The following is a 17,999-nucleotide window of genomic DNA, read 5'->3' as shown; positions in this document are numbered from 1 at the left end:
GTTGACAGCATCGCTGCTTGACACAATAACATAATTTATATATATATATATATATATATATATATATATATATATATATATATATATATATATATATATATATATATATATAATGTTTACACACCTGAAGGAATTGTATTCATGACTGTACCATGGACAAATATCATGTAATAAATATGGGATAACATTACAAGGCGACGTAAACTGAATTGTGTGATGTCATTTGCCATAAATAATAGGGTTCCTAGAGTTAGTTAGTTCCTAGTTCCTTAGAGTTTTGAGACACGTTTATTATTATTATTTATTATTATTATTATTTTTGACCTGATTAAATGTAGGTTACATTCTAATGGTGACAGTTTGTAAACAGCATAAATGAACTGCAACGTTGCTTATTTTCTATTATTTTATTCATTTATAGACCTATTCACAACAAAAAGTTTTCCTTTGTTTTTGTTTTTTGAAGGAAGCATAGGCTATAAAATAATAGTCCACTTCAAAAAGTCTTATTAAACCGAGTTATTAAGAGAGATGAACCTTAAGGAAACTACATGATGCGGTTTATAGGTTTTCAAATTCGCACACAACAGACAGCAGTCCCTTCAACTTCCCGGTTTGGGGAATGATAAATGGCGTCAAGTGTGACGTGCGCCGTCACTCTAGCCAATCACTGCCAGGTTGAGGTTAATATTAAGAGAAAGTTGATAGCGAGACGAAGACGTCTTTTTTTATTCCGAGCCACGTTTAAAGAAAGAGGTATTTTTAACAAGACAACACAGTTAACGTGCGAGGTTTGCGTGTGTCGTAAGAATCTCGAGGGAGAGTCCAAAGTTGGACCTTCTTTCATCTGTTAAACAGGCTAGTATTTTCATCAACACTACATAGAGGGGCTTGCAATATCTCACAACTTTTTCCCGTGGCTCCCTTTTCGACTTGTTGGACTGGATATTATTTACTTTGGGACTAGTTTCGTGAATCGGATCCGGCGGGGCTCTCTCTAGACACTCTTTACTCTCTCTTGAGGCTCATTTGGAAACGTGCCTCACATAACGAAATCACTCATATTCGCTATAGAGGAACGGGCTTTAGCGTTTGTTGAGGTAAGTGAGTTTACAAGGTTCCGATTGTACTTTAAAACATGTTTTCACAAATGTTATGACATCAGATTGTCGCGCTGACAGCATTTAGGTGTCTATTAATCTCGAACACTACCTAATTTACCATGAATTTGACTGCCACCATGTAGAACTTTATTCCTCTGAAACTATGCCGTGAGATAAATGTATTATACTTCAACACTTGACACGTTTTTGACACCATGCCAGTCAACTGCTTTATGTGCAACATAATTTCATTTAATTGGGTTGTAATATCTTCAAAGACATTTGTAAACAAGGCATCATAATTATGAGTAGCCTAATATTATCTGTGAGATAAGCCTAAATATAATCATTTAAGTAAGTTACAACTTTATTTTCATTATTATAACAATGCGTTTTCATCATTTAAAAAATTAGGCAAGTCGCGCATCACTAAAGCTTTCTTAAATAACTAAAATAAATAAAGTTGATAGGCTAACCTATTTGAGGGAATTTATAAATAGCCTACCTTCGCCAGTAAGTTATAGAATAAAATTGGTGTCTATATAAAATATTTTCTATTAGCTACTAAAATTAATATAGTAAAAAATAAAAAATAATTTATGGTTTCCGCAAATTAATATTTTATATAGGCTAGCCTACAAAGATATATATTTTCCATATGCCATACAATTCTTCCTATTAAGCGGAATATGTGTATATTTAACAACTGTTAATTTCAATATTTGTAGAAGAAATATTTTAAGTAGCCTAGTACAATATGGCTACTATGCAAATTACACTGTTCAGTATTGATATATAACACAGTCGTTAAAAATTCATTTCAAGATTAACATTACCATTTGACGTGCAATGCATGTAAATTTGCCCTGAATGAATATTACACGGTCCATAAATTATGTCACAACTGTCATTTTATCGAAATATTTAGATGCTTACACTTTACGCAGCTTTAAAGAAACACACTTTCAGTGACTAATTAAACAAATAAAAAAATAAAACATTAAGGCTGCAAAACATATTTCCTCTGAAATAAGAGTAAAAGGTAGAACGGTAATAATTAAAATCATCAGCCCACAACAACTTGTCTATTATACCTAATGAAATGGAACAATGTGGAACTTGCTTCTTGGATCATGGCGCCTAGAGTTAGCCTACACAGAAGGGCCCTTTGCCAGTGCTGTGGTCGATGTCGCTGTGGGCAACCACACCAAAAACTTTGGTAGGTCCCCTCCCCCAGAACATGGAGACTGGATGTGGGGCTTGCACTGGCCATAACGATAAACTTTTCCCACATTGCTTTAATAAGAGCCAGCCTATCTCTAGTTTATCTCTCTCTATAGATCTCTCTCTCTCTCTCTCGCTCGCTCTGACGTCAGTTGTATTCAGCTGAACCCCCCCCCCCCCCTTATTAGTTTTTTTTTTCTCTCTGTTGAAACTTTCGTGAGAGGCGAGGCACCGTCTATTTTGCCTGAGGGAAATAGCGACAAGATTAGGTTCTTTTTCATGACCAAACACCACTGACTGCTAATCCGAACTGTGCTAATTGATGGGAGGACTACAAGAGTCCATCTGTGTGAAAAGTCTGGAGCTAGTCAAATATTTGATGTCGACCAGCCTTTGAAACAGGTTGGTTTAACTATAGAGCAAATATATAGCATGTCCTTAGTTTCCATAAGCATGCTTTAGTGGCTTCTTATTTCTGTTTTATTTCGTTCTTTTCTAAAGAAATACTATGTTCGAATTAAACGTTCCAATTAGAACCAAAATAGTTTCCAAGTGTGATGTCATGGAATCTTCCATATAGGCTACATAACTTTTTATTCACAAAATTTTGGAAGGCTACTTAAAAAACAAACTGATTGTTCCGAAGAATCCAATTTTAAAATACAGATTATTTATATGTAAGCATTTAGCAGACCGTTTTATCCAAAGCGATTTACAGTGCATTCAGGCTATCAGTTTTTACCTAACATGTGGTCCCTGGGAATCAAACCCACAACCTTGTGCTGCTAACGCAATGCGCTACCACTTGAGCCACAGGAACACTTTTTTTGAGTGTTAGGTTAAAACTGCTCTATTTTAAAGACAACCATCAGGCTGCTACGAATATATTAAACAGGATGGAGTCTAAAAGAAACAAAAAACAAGCGTTTGAATCTCAGTGCAGTAGCACAACGTGTTGCATTTCAAGCTGAACTTTCTTCTCCGGTGGATGCAGCAAAACTTGAAATGGGAAGGAGAGGGAAATTATTCGAAAATATCAAACGGCGTGGCGGGGTCGCACCGCGGGACCCGAGATGACAGTGCATGACGGTCGCGCCAGCTCATTATCCGACTCCCATTCAAGCGGCCTTTCATTGCGATGCAGACTCTTTGGCAGTGTCGTTTGTTTCCTCATTGTGCTATAGTGGGGAATGCAATGGTTGTCAGAGCTCGCATTCACTTTCGCAATAGTTTATTGATGAGCTCCGACTTTTAGCACTTTTCACATGTCAAAACGAAGTCAAGTGTATGCAACCACAGCTTAATTTTATGCTCCGTGCGTCCCAACACATTTTGCCTCTCTTTAAAGCTGTCCCACCATGCTTACGTCCCCCTCCCCTCTCCATTTCTTGTATCCCAACCCGGAATCTATTCCACTCCAGTGAACGGGTGGAACACCCCAAGCTGCGAGTGGCGAGCTGAGAGTGCAGCGCATGTAACCTCGAACACAGGCACGGAGGGGTTGCTTTGGAGTTTACCGAGGTGTGTGCTAATGTCCAAGCAATCAACAAATGTAGTTTAAGTGTCCGGCCATGGACGTAATGATATTTTCATTTCCCCCTTGGCAACCCAAGACACAGAGTTTCTTTTTCTCCCGCTGAAAACGACAACAAATCACGCTATTAATGTAAATAGTATGGGGTCTCCCAACTGATCGTTGAGCGCGCGCCGTAAAGGCGGATGACATTCTCAGACACCAAGTCAACAATGACACGTGGAGAAAGTTTGGGCTCGTTTCAGTTGACAAGAGTAGCGTGAACAGACACAATAATAACGGACTTAAGTAAAAGTGTAAGTAATAAAGCAGGTCAACATTTAAGAAATTGTATAAAAATTTGCTTGTTTGGTATTTAGCAAAAAAAATAACAAATAAAATAAAATAAGTAGCCCACTTCCCACGGCGAATTCTCATGAAAACATTGCATTATATATTCCAGATAATTGCAAGAACATGCTTTTATGACGAAAAAAATAATACCATGGTACTTCCTGGTACTTTTTTCCAAGTGTCTAGTCACACAGAGTTTTATAATGTGAATGCCCAAAGGCATTTCAATGGAAAACATCTTCTCTGGAGAGAATCATATGCTTATGTGGAGTAAATCGAGTGATTAAGTAGGGCTGAAAACTAGCTTTTTGCTCGGTCCTGTTTCCCGCTCTGTCACCGGGGCAGGAGGAAGTGTTTTGCTGGGAGATGATGACAGAGGTCAGGCTCAGCTAATGGGCCACTGAAGAGGAGAAGAGGAGGCGAGGCACAGACCAGGAACACATACATTAATACACGAGTGCTATCACCAATCAGCATAGGTGCGCGCCCTCGCTCTCTCTCTCTCTCTCTCTCGCTCCCTCTCCCTCTCTTTCCCCCTCTCTCGCTCACTCTCTCCCACGAGCGCACATTTTTCAGTCTCGCGCAGTCTTGACATCCCATTTTATTGTCAATCTCTGTTTCCTTCGCAGGGAATTAAAATTTTCCACCCGAGATCAGTTGGAAACTATAAAAGACAAACTGTTCGAGGACGATTTTCTAGGACTTCAGAGTCTTCTCCTTATTGTAATCGAAGTATACCAGCGAGGATACGAAGGCATAAGAGCTATGCCTCAAAAAGGTAGGTTAAGAAATGTTTTCTTTTGAGCAACTTGCACGCATGTGCACCACTTACAAGTGAAATTGCTAGCTGCCCGCTAGGTTTAAACATATATAAAAAATAGTGTTTTGTAAATTATAATTATGGGAAAAAGTTAGTTATGGCCTTGAAGAAATTGTTTATCAAAACAAAAACTTTCAAAGAAAAGCACGATACTAAAAAAGAAGACGTAAAAGCTGCAAAACCTCGTGGTGTCAAACTCTATAATGGATTTTCCCGGACGCTCTTTGCCTTTTTATGCTTTAGCTATGTCGAGTTTTGTGCCAAGCAAAGTTCTTATTTATGACAGAGGAAAGCAAAAAGTCACAGTAGGCCAAGACCGCGATCAGTCGTGAAAATGGGAACGCAATGACCCGATGAGGTGGAGTGTCAGGTTGAATCACACCATCACATTCAGCCGCGCGCCACCACCAAATCGCACCGTGAACTTGGTGTTTTGCTTTTCAGTCAGGGAAACGCTGCCTTCTTTGTCCCAGACTAACTATAAAAAAGCAAAATTACGTTAATGTTTAAACTTTAAAATTAACAGTTAATTAACTTGATTTTTTGTTGTTGTTAAGTTTGTAGTACAAAACGAACAAAAATTTGATCGATATTATATTTGTATCTAATCTAAATCTATGTGTATTAGCTGTCTTATAAAAATATTATATGAAACATCTTATATAATTAAATGCTGTAAAATGTAATGCATCTAATTCTATGTCTCTGTTTTGATTTTACGGTGCCAGTAATTTGCATGATATAGCCTAATATAGCATACTTACTGTAGTTTTTATACATTTGTATAAATCAGCACCATTTAAGCTTTCTAAACTTTCACAAGAATCTACTTTCCGCAGAATATCAAAGGCTTAAATAAGTGTGCTCAATTAAGAGCCTTCATGTTGCACATTAGAACGAACAAAATGCAGATTAGGCCCTGTCAATTACAGATAGCACTATTAAAACAGATCATTAACTAAAAAGATGAGTCAAGACAGAAGACCTTAAGTAGCAAACGTGGGAAAGAAATACTGAATTGTTTACTTCGTATAAAACGTAACCGTGGTTATTAAACATGTTTATTTGCAATCCAAAAATGGTTTTGAATTAATGCAATGTCAAGAGAAATAAAAAAATAAAAAATGGTTGAAACGTTGTTAAAACACTTCTGAATATATCTAAAGAGTAAAAAATAATTTAAAAAAGCAATACAGTAAAACACATATATTTAAATATAAATGAAACACGTGCAACGCTGGCTGGCGCTTGGTGTATGTATTTATTTGTTGCTGTGCACTGTAAAACGCGCACACAATCTATCTTCTTAAAAAGGAAAAGAAATCAAAGCAGTGAGTATTTCTTCAGTGGCCTCCTTTTCGGTAAATGTATTGAATGGGTTCTTTATTGCAATTGTCTTTTACCAATTGAGCGCCCCACTGCGCTGTTGTATATTTTTTACAGCTCTTAACGACACATACCAGTAACACAATTACCTCCAGATACTTATAACAAGAAATTACTTTTCTATTTCGCGCAACGAGACAAACAAAAAGACATTGAGGTAACGGGCACCGGGTCATAGTGAGCTGCACTGGCTGCTGCGGGTGAAGGGGGGTAAGCTGGACCGGGTGTAGGAGGAGGAGGAAGAGGAGGAGGGGGGCTCGCTCCCTTCAGCTCTTTGTATTTTCTGAGAGTTGTTGGTACGTTTAGTTGGAAGCGGTGTAGCTAGTTAGGGAGCCCGGGTTTTACTCTCTGGGTTTTGGTGTAGAGGGAGAAAGAAAGCTATTGTTAAAATTCAGCGGGGCTTTGTCGGGGACCCCTCACCCCCTCCTGGCTTTACTTTTCCAGCGCAGCCAGGCGAGGTAGACAGCGTGTGTCACCAGAACAGAGTATCTGAAAGAGAGGAAAAAAGTAGGCCTTGCCCACAACATTTGAAGTTTTCTAATCATGAAGGTCAGGGGAAAGCAGATACAAGTACATTATTTGTTTAATAATAAAAGTAATAATAATAATAGTTTGACATTATTATTATTCCGATAAACAATTAAACTTATAATAAGAAAACTATTTTAATTATAAACACTGGATTTTTTTAATTAAGCCAAAATGTATTATTGTCAAATTTATCGTCATAAAAAAAGTATCCTAAAAAAGCTAATATTAGGTTTAGTTGTAATGCTAAAGAAATAATTTAAGGATAGATGTACTAATAAATTGTTTTGCTTTGTCCTAGGGATATTTTAATAGAGTGAAGCAGATGAGAGTCTAAAAATTGTTTTAAGCGGACAGTCAACTCTGTTTCCAGGCAAGTTTTAAACCCTGGACATAAGTGTATTTGTGGAGACAGTATTTCTTGTTCTCACTTTTTGCAGCATGAATGCAAAAAAAAAAAAAAAAAAAAAAATGTGAGGCTTCGGCCCTCACAATAATTGTCCGTAACTTTCTTGCACACAAGTCTTACATGCAATGCACTGCAATACACTTGATTTATAAATGTGAAACTGACCATTACTATTGGTTCTTTATGATTAATAGAATACTACAACCGTGCCACGTGGGAGTCTGGCGTCGCGTCCATGATGCAAAACAGTAAGTGGTGTTCTTTTCTTTTTATGAAATGCGTTTTTATTATTAAAAGGAAAGGTGAAAACACGAGAGAAACGTGAGGGGCGTCTAGCCAGCAAAGCATTTGTTGTGGTATATTAGTGAAGGCAGTTTACACTGTACGTCAGGGGTGTTGGGCGTGTGCATGCTGCCAAAATGTTTGCCTGTCATTCATACAGCTCCCTCAAAGCAGCTAAACACTTGCATAGTATAAGCTAAACTCATTGCTGAAGCCTGACTTTAACAATTTTAGAGTTTTATGCAACATCGCAAGCCATTATAAAAAATTCTACAGGCTACATTTGAAAGAGCAAAAATTACATTCCCAGCGACAAATTATTTGAATTGCAAAAAAAAAAAAAAAAAACAAAAAAACCTCACAAGGAAGCCTGCATAGCTACACAACCTATTTAGAGTGTCTAACCCATATGCTCTTTGCATAATTGTGTGTGACTGTGTGTGTTAGAGAGAGAGAGAGAGAGAGAGAGGATGTTTCTGCTTGACTTGCTTTTAAATAATTGCTGAATTAATGTTAGCATCGGCGGCCAATCCACCTAGTCCATTAGCAGAGACGAAATTGACATTGCATGATTTTGATGGAACGTCTATCATGTTTATGAAACACCGCGAGAGTGAAATAATAGACTGAGCTTTGATGCAACATTGAGTGTTGTAAGAGCATGAATAAATTACAATGCCGGATGTGTCTGTGTCTTTGAGATGTGTGAAAGCCAACTAGCAAAACATACACTTAGTCATTTGTGGAAAGTATTGAGTAAGTTATGATTACAATAAATGAGACATATTTTCTCTTTTAATGCTGGACAAGAGGTGTATGACATCTGTAACGAAGGTGTGTTGAATGTCATCCTCTCATTTCTATTGCTTTTATTGTTGTAAGTGCCAGTTTTTATTGCTCTGTCCCCATACTAACGACTGGTGTACTGTGTTAGTCACTCATTTTGACGTCTATAGATTATTTCTGTAGGTGGAATGCTTTGGAGTTTAAGCGGAGCGTTTAAATCTAGGTCAGCTGAAGTGAAGCACATTACTTTGTATGAGCGATAAATAAAATATATATATATATATATATATATATATATATATATATATATATATATATATATATATATTCCAACTTAAAAAAATATATTATGGAAAAAGGCCTTGAGATAAAAAATAATAAAATATTACGCGCCGAAAAAAAGTTTTTGCCTAAAAACTTTGTTGATTTTTTTTCTTTTTAAGGAAAAACGGTGTTATTGTAAACAAATGTTGTCGTGTGATGTCTCGCGTGTATTACTAAAAAGATATCATTCGGGTTAGGCCTTTAGTTTGTTTAAAGGTCACAGGCGGCAATCCAAGCTTTGTGCTAATAACTCTTGGGTGTATATAGAGAGGAGCGTCCAAATTGACACCATATGTCTTCTTATTAATTGATTAGAAACAGAGTACCGCGCGCGTAATGATTGCCACTGGGCAAGACCGACACCATTCACCGTGGGGAATTATAGAACGATTAAGACTTAACCTTTCAAGTGAAAGTTTGATTTTATATCCTCAAATCAAGTGACTGTATTTTTAAAGGGGTACGGCATTTGATTTTAAAGGCAAATGTGTCTATAATTTCGAATTAAACTTCGCTCCGAGAAGGGATATGGATTTTCTTTCCGCCTTCCTTCGTGTTAAGTGTGCCAGAGATGCTATCAGAAATAATTCTCAGGTAGTGTTCATAATAAAAATAAAACATTATTGCATAATTCATATTTTATATTTCGCTCTGCAGATTTATTATGCATAAACCTACAGAACAAAACAGCATCCCGCAGACTTGCTCCCAGTGCGTAAATATAGGCAATGGAGGTTTGTCACTTGGGAAAAAAAGAAATGTCACTTTTAATATATTGAGCACGAGGCGCGCCCCCGTGGACGTTCACGCGCACAGCCCCTGGCTACCTTAAAATTAAGCTTCCCTTAAAGGGGAAATGAGTAGAGTCCAATTTAGTCTGAGTGATATCCAAATGCAGACAGAAAGGGTCGTTTTATCATGCTACTATTTGTCGTGACGATGCGATTTTCAAAAGCAGAGCGATGTCATAAAGTGACATGCCTGCCACAAGTGCTCCAACTGATCTTTTCAATTAGCCTTCCATGCATGATCCAGGGCGACTTCCGCCTATTTCCAGAAATTAGGCTCAAACTTGACATGCAGCTAGCTTTATTTTAAAGACAAATGTCAGGCAGGCTCATCATATTTTCCCCCTCTTCTATATTTGGAGCTTATTTATTGCAAAGGAGCTTGTGCTCTTGGACTCAATTTAACGCGAAGCTTCGGAGGGAAGGGAGCTTAGAAGTATAGCAATCCGGTAAGGCTGCTTTTCCGTTTTGGCTACAGGTTTGGTGCATTTGGTCTGCTTTTTAGGTGCTTTTCCACTGACAAAGTAACATCAGGCTGTGCTTTGGTTAATGCTTTTTTTATTATTTATTTTAAGTTGTTTTATTTAAGATGTGAGGCTATGGTTTAAACCATGGCAGCGTTTAAGAAGTTTTAATATAATTCCACAAATAGCATTACGCCATCTGATCCGTTTAAGGCTTTGCAAAGATGCGCAAATCCCGGCTCAGTGGGTTGGAGATGTTTTGCTCCAGATCATACGAGAGCGCTGACGCTTAATCAATGTTCTGCATGTGTAATTATATTACAATGTGCATTAGGAGATTATGATATTACGGGCACATCTGGAGAACAGACGAAAACATATGACAGCAGTAATGACCGGCTATGCTGATTTAAAAGCGATTTACTCTGAAGATTGAGATTTGTTGACAATGCTCTTGTAATGCTTGACTCATTATAGACAATCGCGACCTGAAGGCTTCTATTAAAAACAGCTGAGATAGGATTCTGTTTATAGAGTCTGGTGATTTACAACGGGATCTTACCTTCTTTTTAAGGTCACAGTGGAGTGAACCAGCTCGGCGGTGTGTTCGTCAACGGCAGACCGCTGCCAGACTCCACGAGACAGAAAATAGTTGAACTCGCTCACAGTGGCGCGCGGCCGTGTGACATATCCCGGATTCTGCAGGTGATTAGAATGCATATTTTGAGTCTAAAATATTGATACAGTTGTTTTGTTTCACATTTGTGCTTTCACACTTACTTTTTTTCCCAGCTGTATAGTAGTTTTGAAATTTATTATTATTATTTTTAAAGTCCTTGCATTATGAATGCCAGCGAACAACGAGGATTCATTTCAAATTTCATTTTGGAATGCATACACAGTGGTCTTGTGGAATGGATCGAAGCACTCTCAGTTTTTTCCATTTGGCAATTTTTACAATTGGCGACCGACATGCATTTTAAAAAGTGCATCATTTCTCGTACCACTGAAGACGTATTTTTCGTGTTAAAGGTATTTCTTGTGTTATAGACCCATGCTGATGCAAAAGTCCAAGTGCTGGACAATGAAAACGTAAGCTTATCATTGCTTGCAGCATACACTTAACATTTCACACTAGTTTTAAATAATGTATGTGAATTGTTTCTTTTGTTTTCTGTCTAGGTGTCGAACGGCTGCGTGAGTAAAATCTTGGGTAGATACTATGAAACGGGCTCCATCAGACCCAGGGCGATCGGAGGAAGTAAACCACGAGTAGCGACTCCCGAGGTGGTCGGCAAAATTGCCCAGTACAAGAGGGAGTGTCCGTCAATCTTCGCGTGGGAAATCCGAGACAGGCTTCTATCAGACGGGGTCTGCACAAACGATAATATACCCAGTGTAAGTTCATTCAGAGAACTTAATGCGTAATAGTTTAATGCACTGTTTAAAAAGCATGCACTAATGACATTGAAAGTGAACATTCTGCAACATCGGTCTTCCCCGGCCGCTGCTGTAATCTCCTCTACACCAGAGGACAATGCAATGCGATGTAATGCTCTGGCATGTAGGCCTGTGCAGAAATGGGGCCAATTGTTCCAAAAGCCAACATGCCACATCGCGGATGCGCTCTTTAATTAATGTGCCGCATCTCTGGGTTCGTCTTTCAGGTGTCATCGATAAACAGAGTACTGCGCAACCTGGCTAGCGAAAAGCAACAGATGGGCGCAGATGGCATGTATGAAAAGCTGAGGATGCTGAACGGTCAGACCGGCACGTGGGGGACCCGGCCGGGATGGTACCCCGGTACCTCAGTGCCAGGGCAGCCCAATCAAGGTATGGCTAGTTTACTTTTCATAGGGGAAGGCTGTGTCAAAATGGGCATCGGATTCGCTAAACTTGATTGTTATTTTGCATTCTGGAGTAAATTTATAATTATCATTTAAAAAGATAAAACATTTCCCATATTAATAATAAAAGTAGCCCATACTTCGTTTACATGCTTTTAAGTAGCCTATCATTAGATGATAGCCTATAAACAATTTAAATAATTTAGGCTATGCAGGTTACACGGAGTTTAATGTACTTTTATAATATCAATAATTTAATGACGTTTGAATAAATACATGCATTGAATACCATGACTATAATAATTAATAATAACAATGCGAGTTGCAATCACCCTCACAGTTCTTAAAGAACGCAGAATAAACAAGGATTCCCTGTATACAAAATATGTTTTTGTCACACAGAAAAATGTGTTATGGGAACAGTTCTGTCGCTATGTAATAGCTCATAATAGATAATGATTTGTTTCCCATTAAGGCGACATAAATACGCGTTTAGTTTGAGGAGACTGTGGAAATGTTCCACCGGAGACATCCTGGACATGATATGGCAACATCTGCCAATTAGACAGAATTAGACGGAAGAAAGACAGACGTATAAAAATATATGATAAATAGAGAATTAATGTCTGTGTAATATCGGGCTATCAAATCATTGACTTGTTTACTTTACAGCAACTACAAAAAATAAAATACAATAAATAAATAAAAATGCAATGTTTTATGCAATGAGCCAATTACGTTATATAATATTTAACATGTTTTTATGAATAAAATTAGACTCTGAAGAGTCTAATTAAAATAGAGTGTCGGATACGTCTATGGATTACTTTTGAGTTCGCATATTATGCTACATAACCAACATATTTAATAGCCTACTGTTTGTTGACATGTGGCCTCGTATACGCACTATTTGAAACAAAAAGCTTTTTTTTTTATAGCTAACTTATATCATTTTCTCTTCTATCATTTCGAAGTCCACTCTCAAAGTAGGCTATTAGTCAGGGTGATGTTTCAGAGCGAGACAAATATGGTCGCAATCTGACGAATGTCACGCAACACTGAATAAAACAGCGGATTCATCTGGGCTGACAGGACGCTAAAAGAGACAACTCTGTCGCATTCAGAGGACTCCTAGCAGCCCCTCCCTCCGTCATAGGCTCGTGGTGCTAAAGCCGTCTAAAGGATTTGGACACTTTTCTTTTTCCATGGGTCCTCGCATGTTTTGATCAAGGCCTCCTCAGCTGAAAGATGCCGCGCTTGTTTTGCCACCTTTTTGCTCTCCTTCCGCCTCACCGGTTACGACAACGCCCCAATAAGGAATTATTTTATTTCCCAGCGCCTTTCTCAGAGAAAACAAATCCGAAATCTGGCGACAGTCGTTCAGGCTTTTGAGAACAGGCCACACATTCGGATTAGCTCTTGAAAAGTGTGAATACTAACACAAAGACCTTTTAAAACTTTCTGAGAACATAGAAATGCACTGTCTTTATAAATGAAATGACATGAAGAAAAGGAAATCTAGTAGTTTATTTATATGTAGCCTAACACTTCTTGCTACATCAGTAGAAGAGTAACCATGTCTAATTTACATCATATCAAAAAAGTATGGAAAAGTTGATTTTTGACAGCATATTTTCCCAGTGATTATGCATACACTGAGCTTCATTATATCCTCTAAATCAATATTATTTTTACTCAGTTCACCATCTCCATTAAGCAAATAATCTACTTTCAAAATACTTTAACAACGTTTTACACTGTAGTTTTAACTAATTTAACTTCAAATCGTTTCCTAAATAAACAGTATATTATATAATAAACAGTAAAAGTATTTTTACTCCATGGATAGCCAAATAATAAAAAAAACCTGTTTATGTTAATATGTAACAATCTTATATAACAGATTAGATATATAAGATTGTTACATATTTTCACATTTCTAAAAAAATTCTAAGGTAGATATAGGGAAAAAAATTAAACAATAACTCATAAAATGATTTAATTGATAATTATTAAGATCATTAATAATATTTTTCTTTTTTTGGACTAAAAAACAGGTTCTGTGTTTTCCACCCGGTCAAAATTGTGATGTTTACTGATGCTATGAACATTATTATAAATACATTCATAACATCCCCTTTAAATATTTTATATACCAAATCATGACATGTTATACATGACTTCCTTGTATAGGACACAGAAATCATCTTTTAGACAGTAAGCAGCTGGGTGACCATGTGACTACTTACACCTCCATCCATATAAGATTCCAAAAAGTTTTGGGGTTTCATTAATACCTCATGACTCCCCGCAAAACATCAACGTGTTTCTTTAGAGTTTTCGAACTCCAAACTAAATTTTAATTTCAAATGTATCTGGGGAGATGGCTTAATAAAGCACTGGTGTCCGACAACACAGCAGGTTATAGCTTATCGACTCACAGTTGCCTCTCCAGTCCTTTAGTCTGTGACACACAAGAGGCTTGGTATTTAGATGTCTCACTCACGGTGGCCTGGCTGTTTTTCTTCCTGCGCCTATAAGAAGGTATAAATCCTAACCGAGGTTGAACGGGCCGGCCCTAGGGACAGTGATTAATGACAGTAGAGCATAAAGGTTAACACGCCGAGCTGAAAAGTCTGTTGACTGGAATCCTCGTGCTACAATGACTGCTGGAGAGAATCCTTTTGTCACCCGCTCCAATTGTGTCCTCAAAATTCAACCCACGAAAGTTTGCCATCCGTCCTCCCAGCGAGTATTTAAGAGCTACCCTTACTCTCCCGCATTGTGTGGCTGTGAAAGCATCCCTCTCCTATTCAAGTATTGGTGGTCACCTCAATAGCTCTGCAAACTCCCATATGGTGGCCGTAGCCTAATTGAAGAACTCGGGAATGAAAAGGGGGGAGAGGGTGTTTGGTTTTTAAAAAACATTTCAGAGGATCTGAAAAGGGTTCTGGGACATTTTATCGCATTTCTGTAAAGCCCTCAAGCTCGTCAGCCTTTGTGACTCGATGTTGAAAGATCTAAGTGAGCGTGCTCTAAATGTTTTCCCACAACATCGCAGAGGGCGATACAGAACGCTCCACTAATTTTCGACCAAAATCTAAATATGACAAGCAAACCATGATATATCTTAATTAAAACCTAGAGTCCAGACAGAGAATGAGAAGTGGGAATAAACAGAACAAACTTACATTTTATGTTTCCTTTCCTTCCAGATGGCTGCCAGCAATCAGACGGAGGCGCTGAGAACACAAACTCAATAAGCTCCAATGGAGAGGATTCCGATGAGACCCAAATGAGGCTTCAGCTAAAAAGGAAACTGCAAAGAAACCGCACATCTTTCACCCAAGAACAAATAGAAGCACTTGAAAAAGGTAAACAAGAAGATTCGAGCTAATATATGAAAGCATCTGTAGACTAGCTACAACTGAACAGCATAATCACACTTCATTTCAAGAATATGGCTTTTGTAATCTTTTATATTCAAATGAAATGACTCTGCATGAAGTTTAAGCAGCCATTGTGTAACAGAAAACAACTCAAATTATTATTTCTTACTTTTGTTTTTAACCAGAGTTCGAGAGAACGCACTATCCTGACGTTTTTGCAAGAGAGAGACTTGCTGCGAAAATAGATTTACCAGAAGCAAGAATACAGGTGAGTGAAAAATCAGATGATTTTTATAAATCAGATTTATATATATATATATATATATATATATATATGTATATATGTATATATATATATATATATATATATATATATATATATATGTATATATATATATGTATATATATATATATAAATATATATATATATATATATCCCTGCATTTTTCTTGGATGCTTGACTTAAATATTTAAGTTAAAATAAATTATACACACACATATACATATATATATATATATATATATATATATAGTACAGTATATATATATATATATATATATATATATATATATATATATATATATATATATATATTTTTTTTTTTTTTAAATTAAATATAAAAAAATAAAATATTTATGACTCATTTTGCACTACACAGTTTTTTGACCAATCTAATATTCTTTATGAGAATGTCCTGCCCACTAAAACCACCTGCTATTTATATATAATAATAATAATAATAATAATAATAATAATAATAATAATAATAATAATAAATGAGCTAGGAAATACATCAACATGGAGATGAAGATTTAAAGGGAACATATTAAATACAAAATTGTCCGGTTTTATCTTTCTTCATCCTAGATAGCGATGGTTTGTGTGTTGTTTTAAAATGTCTTTGATAACTAACTAAAGTAAGTCTCTCCAGGTGTGGTTCTCGAACAGGAGAGCAAAATGGAGGAGAGAGGAGAAGTTAAGAAATCAAAGAAGACAAGCCAGTAACTCTTCGAGTCACATACCCATCAGTAGCAGCTTCAGCACTAGCGTTTATCAGCCAATCCCTCAGCCCACCACGCCAGGTAAAACCTCCACCACGTGCATATTTGTGACTCACGCGGGCCTTAAGCTAATGCAACTGAAAATTGACCAGAATGGTATGTTTTGATTATTCCTTCTTTTTTTCAACAGTATCCTTCACATCAGGAGCTATGTTGGGAAGATCGGACACAGCCCTCACGAACACATACAGCGCCCTGCCACCGATGCCAAGCTTCACCATGGCCAACAACCTTCCTATGCAAGTATGTCTACATTTGTCAGTTTAGTACCTTACACTGTACTATATTGTTCTGTGCTATGTTGGGCTTGCCTTAGTATTTTAAAGGATTAGTAATTTGATATTTCCGAGGACTATAAAATCTTACGCAATTACAGCATAGAGTTCTGTAAGGCTGTTTCTATCAGATGTGAGTGTTGCTGACAGGTCTGCCCTTTTTTTTTACCTCTCCACAGCCCAGCCAGACATCATCCTACTCCTGCATGCTGCCCACTAGTCCTTCAGTGAATGGGCGGAGCTATGACACATACACCCCCCCACACATGCAGGCACATATGAACAGCCAATCAATGGCCACCTCAGGCACAACCTCAACAGGTAAGCGCTTATTCCTCTACTAAAGCAAAAAAAAATCAAATACAATTGTAATTCTTTTTTTAAAAATGTTTTTATATTTTCTTCAATGTTTTTACATTTTTAATTCAAATAAATAAAAATATCGAATAAATAAATAATTGAATTAACATTTGTATACCATTTCTTTAAAAAAAAAAAAAGCAGAAAATGCTCTGAAGTCACATATGTGACACATAATGATTCAAATATTGAATTCATTTTTTATTTAAAATTTCAAGTGTATATTTAATATTTTAAAATATACAAAAATTAAAAAGGGTTTAAAATGTTTTATTCTATGAGATCATTTAAATATTTTATTTTAAATGAATTAAACAAATAATTTCATATTTTTTGTAAAAATAAGGAAGACATTTTATGAAGCTCCAAAGTCACATGTAACACTTGACAAGTCTTAACTTTTTCAGAAATTTATTCATAAACTGATTAAATATTTTTAACACCTAACTTATTTTTACTTAAAATCTCTTAGTTCATATTTTGATTTGTTACATATTAAACATGCATGCTCCTTATATGTTTTTTTTATTACATATAATTGCTCTTAAATTACAAAATATGACAAGTCTAAATATTTCTGCATGTTTTCACCATGCTACAGGTCTAATCTCGCCTGGAGTGTCTGTACCAGTCCAAGTGCCAGGCAGTGAACCAGACATGTCCCAGTACTGGCCCAGACTACAGTGAGAACAAGACACACGAGAACAAAAAAAAAAAAAAGAGAGAGAGAGAAGGAAAACAGAGGAGAGGAAAAGAGAGAGGAGCTTCTTAACCTCCTGACGTCTTTCTGCTTCAAGGCAGGGCTATTCAGCAGTATTTAAGTGTGGAAGGAAAAGAGAAGACTCTGAAGGACCTTTTGTACTGGGATAGTGCCACTTCTCTATCATTCTTTGGACACAAAGACTTGAAGAATAAAAGAGAACAGACTTCTGTAAAGTGCCCGGTATTATATCGTAAAATGAAAAAAATGAAAAAAAAAAAAAAAAAAAAATCTGTTTTTCAGTTTCCAACCTAAGTCATTTTGATGTATTTGTACATGTAATGGCCAATTGTATGTTATGACAAAAAAAAAAAAAAGAACAACT

The 17,999-nt window shown here is 36.7% G+C and overlaps 1 protein-coding gene across 8 annotated transcripts; it reads left to right on the top strand.

The window, feature by feature from the left end:
- Nucleotides 1-717: 717 nt before the first annotated feature.
- Nucleotides 718-17,668, top strand: LOC113043131 (paired box protein Pax-6). Of its 8 annotated transcripts, XM_026202326.1 has the most exons (15): nucleotides 718-1,100; nucleotides 4,824-4,972; nucleotides 7,230-7,301; nucleotides 7,532-7,585; nucleotides 8,430-8,453; nucleotides 10,556-10,686; nucleotides 11,032-11,073; nucleotides 11,164-11,379; nucleotides 11,649-11,814; nucleotides 15,044-15,202; nucleotides 15,403-15,485; nucleotides 16,150-16,300; nucleotides 16,410-16,522; nucleotides 16,734-16,875; nucleotides 17,516-17,668. In XM_026202326.1, exons 4-15 carry the CDS (start codon nucleotides 7,573-7,575, stop codon nucleotides 17,599-17,601), a joined length of 1,326 nt encoding a protein of 441 aa, XP_026058111.1. In that variant the 5' UTR covers nucleotides 718-1,100; nucleotides 4,824-4,972; nucleotides 7,230-7,301; nucleotides 7,532-7,572; the 3' UTR covers nucleotides 17,602-17,668. The 8 variants fall into 8 exon arrangements, with proteins under 8 accessions (XP_026058111.1, XP_026058106.1, XP_026058113.1 ...); XM_026202321.1 differs by lacking the exon at nucleotides 7,230-7,301; XM_026202328.1 differs by lacking the exon at nucleotides 8,430-8,453 and having other exon boundaries at nucleotides 719-1,100.
- The last annotated feature ends 331 nt before the right edge of the window (nucleotides 17,669-17,999 follow it).

The sequence above is a fragment of the Carassius auratus genome, chromosome 25 (assembly GCF_003368295.1).
Source record: "Carassius auratus strain Wakin chromosome 25, ASM336829v1, whole genome shotgun sequence".
In the NCBI taxonomy this organism is placed as follows: domain Eukaryota; kingdom Metazoa; phylum Chordata; class Actinopteri; order Cypriniformes; family Cyprinidae; genus Carassius; species Carassius auratus.
Note: the sequence above shows the minus strand (reverse complement) of the source record. Positions and strands in the feature narration are given on the sequence as shown.

Coding starts and splice junctions, on each gene's coding strand:
- LOC113043131 (XM_026202321.1), top strand. Junction 15,203..15,402: donor AATAGAAGCACTTGAAAAAG/GTAAACAAGAAG, acceptor GTTTTTAACCAG/AGTTCGAGAGAACGCACTAT. Junction 16,523..16,733: donor CCAACAACCTTCCTATGCAA/GTATGTCTACAT, acceptor ACCTCTCCACAG/CCCAGCCAGACATCATCCTA.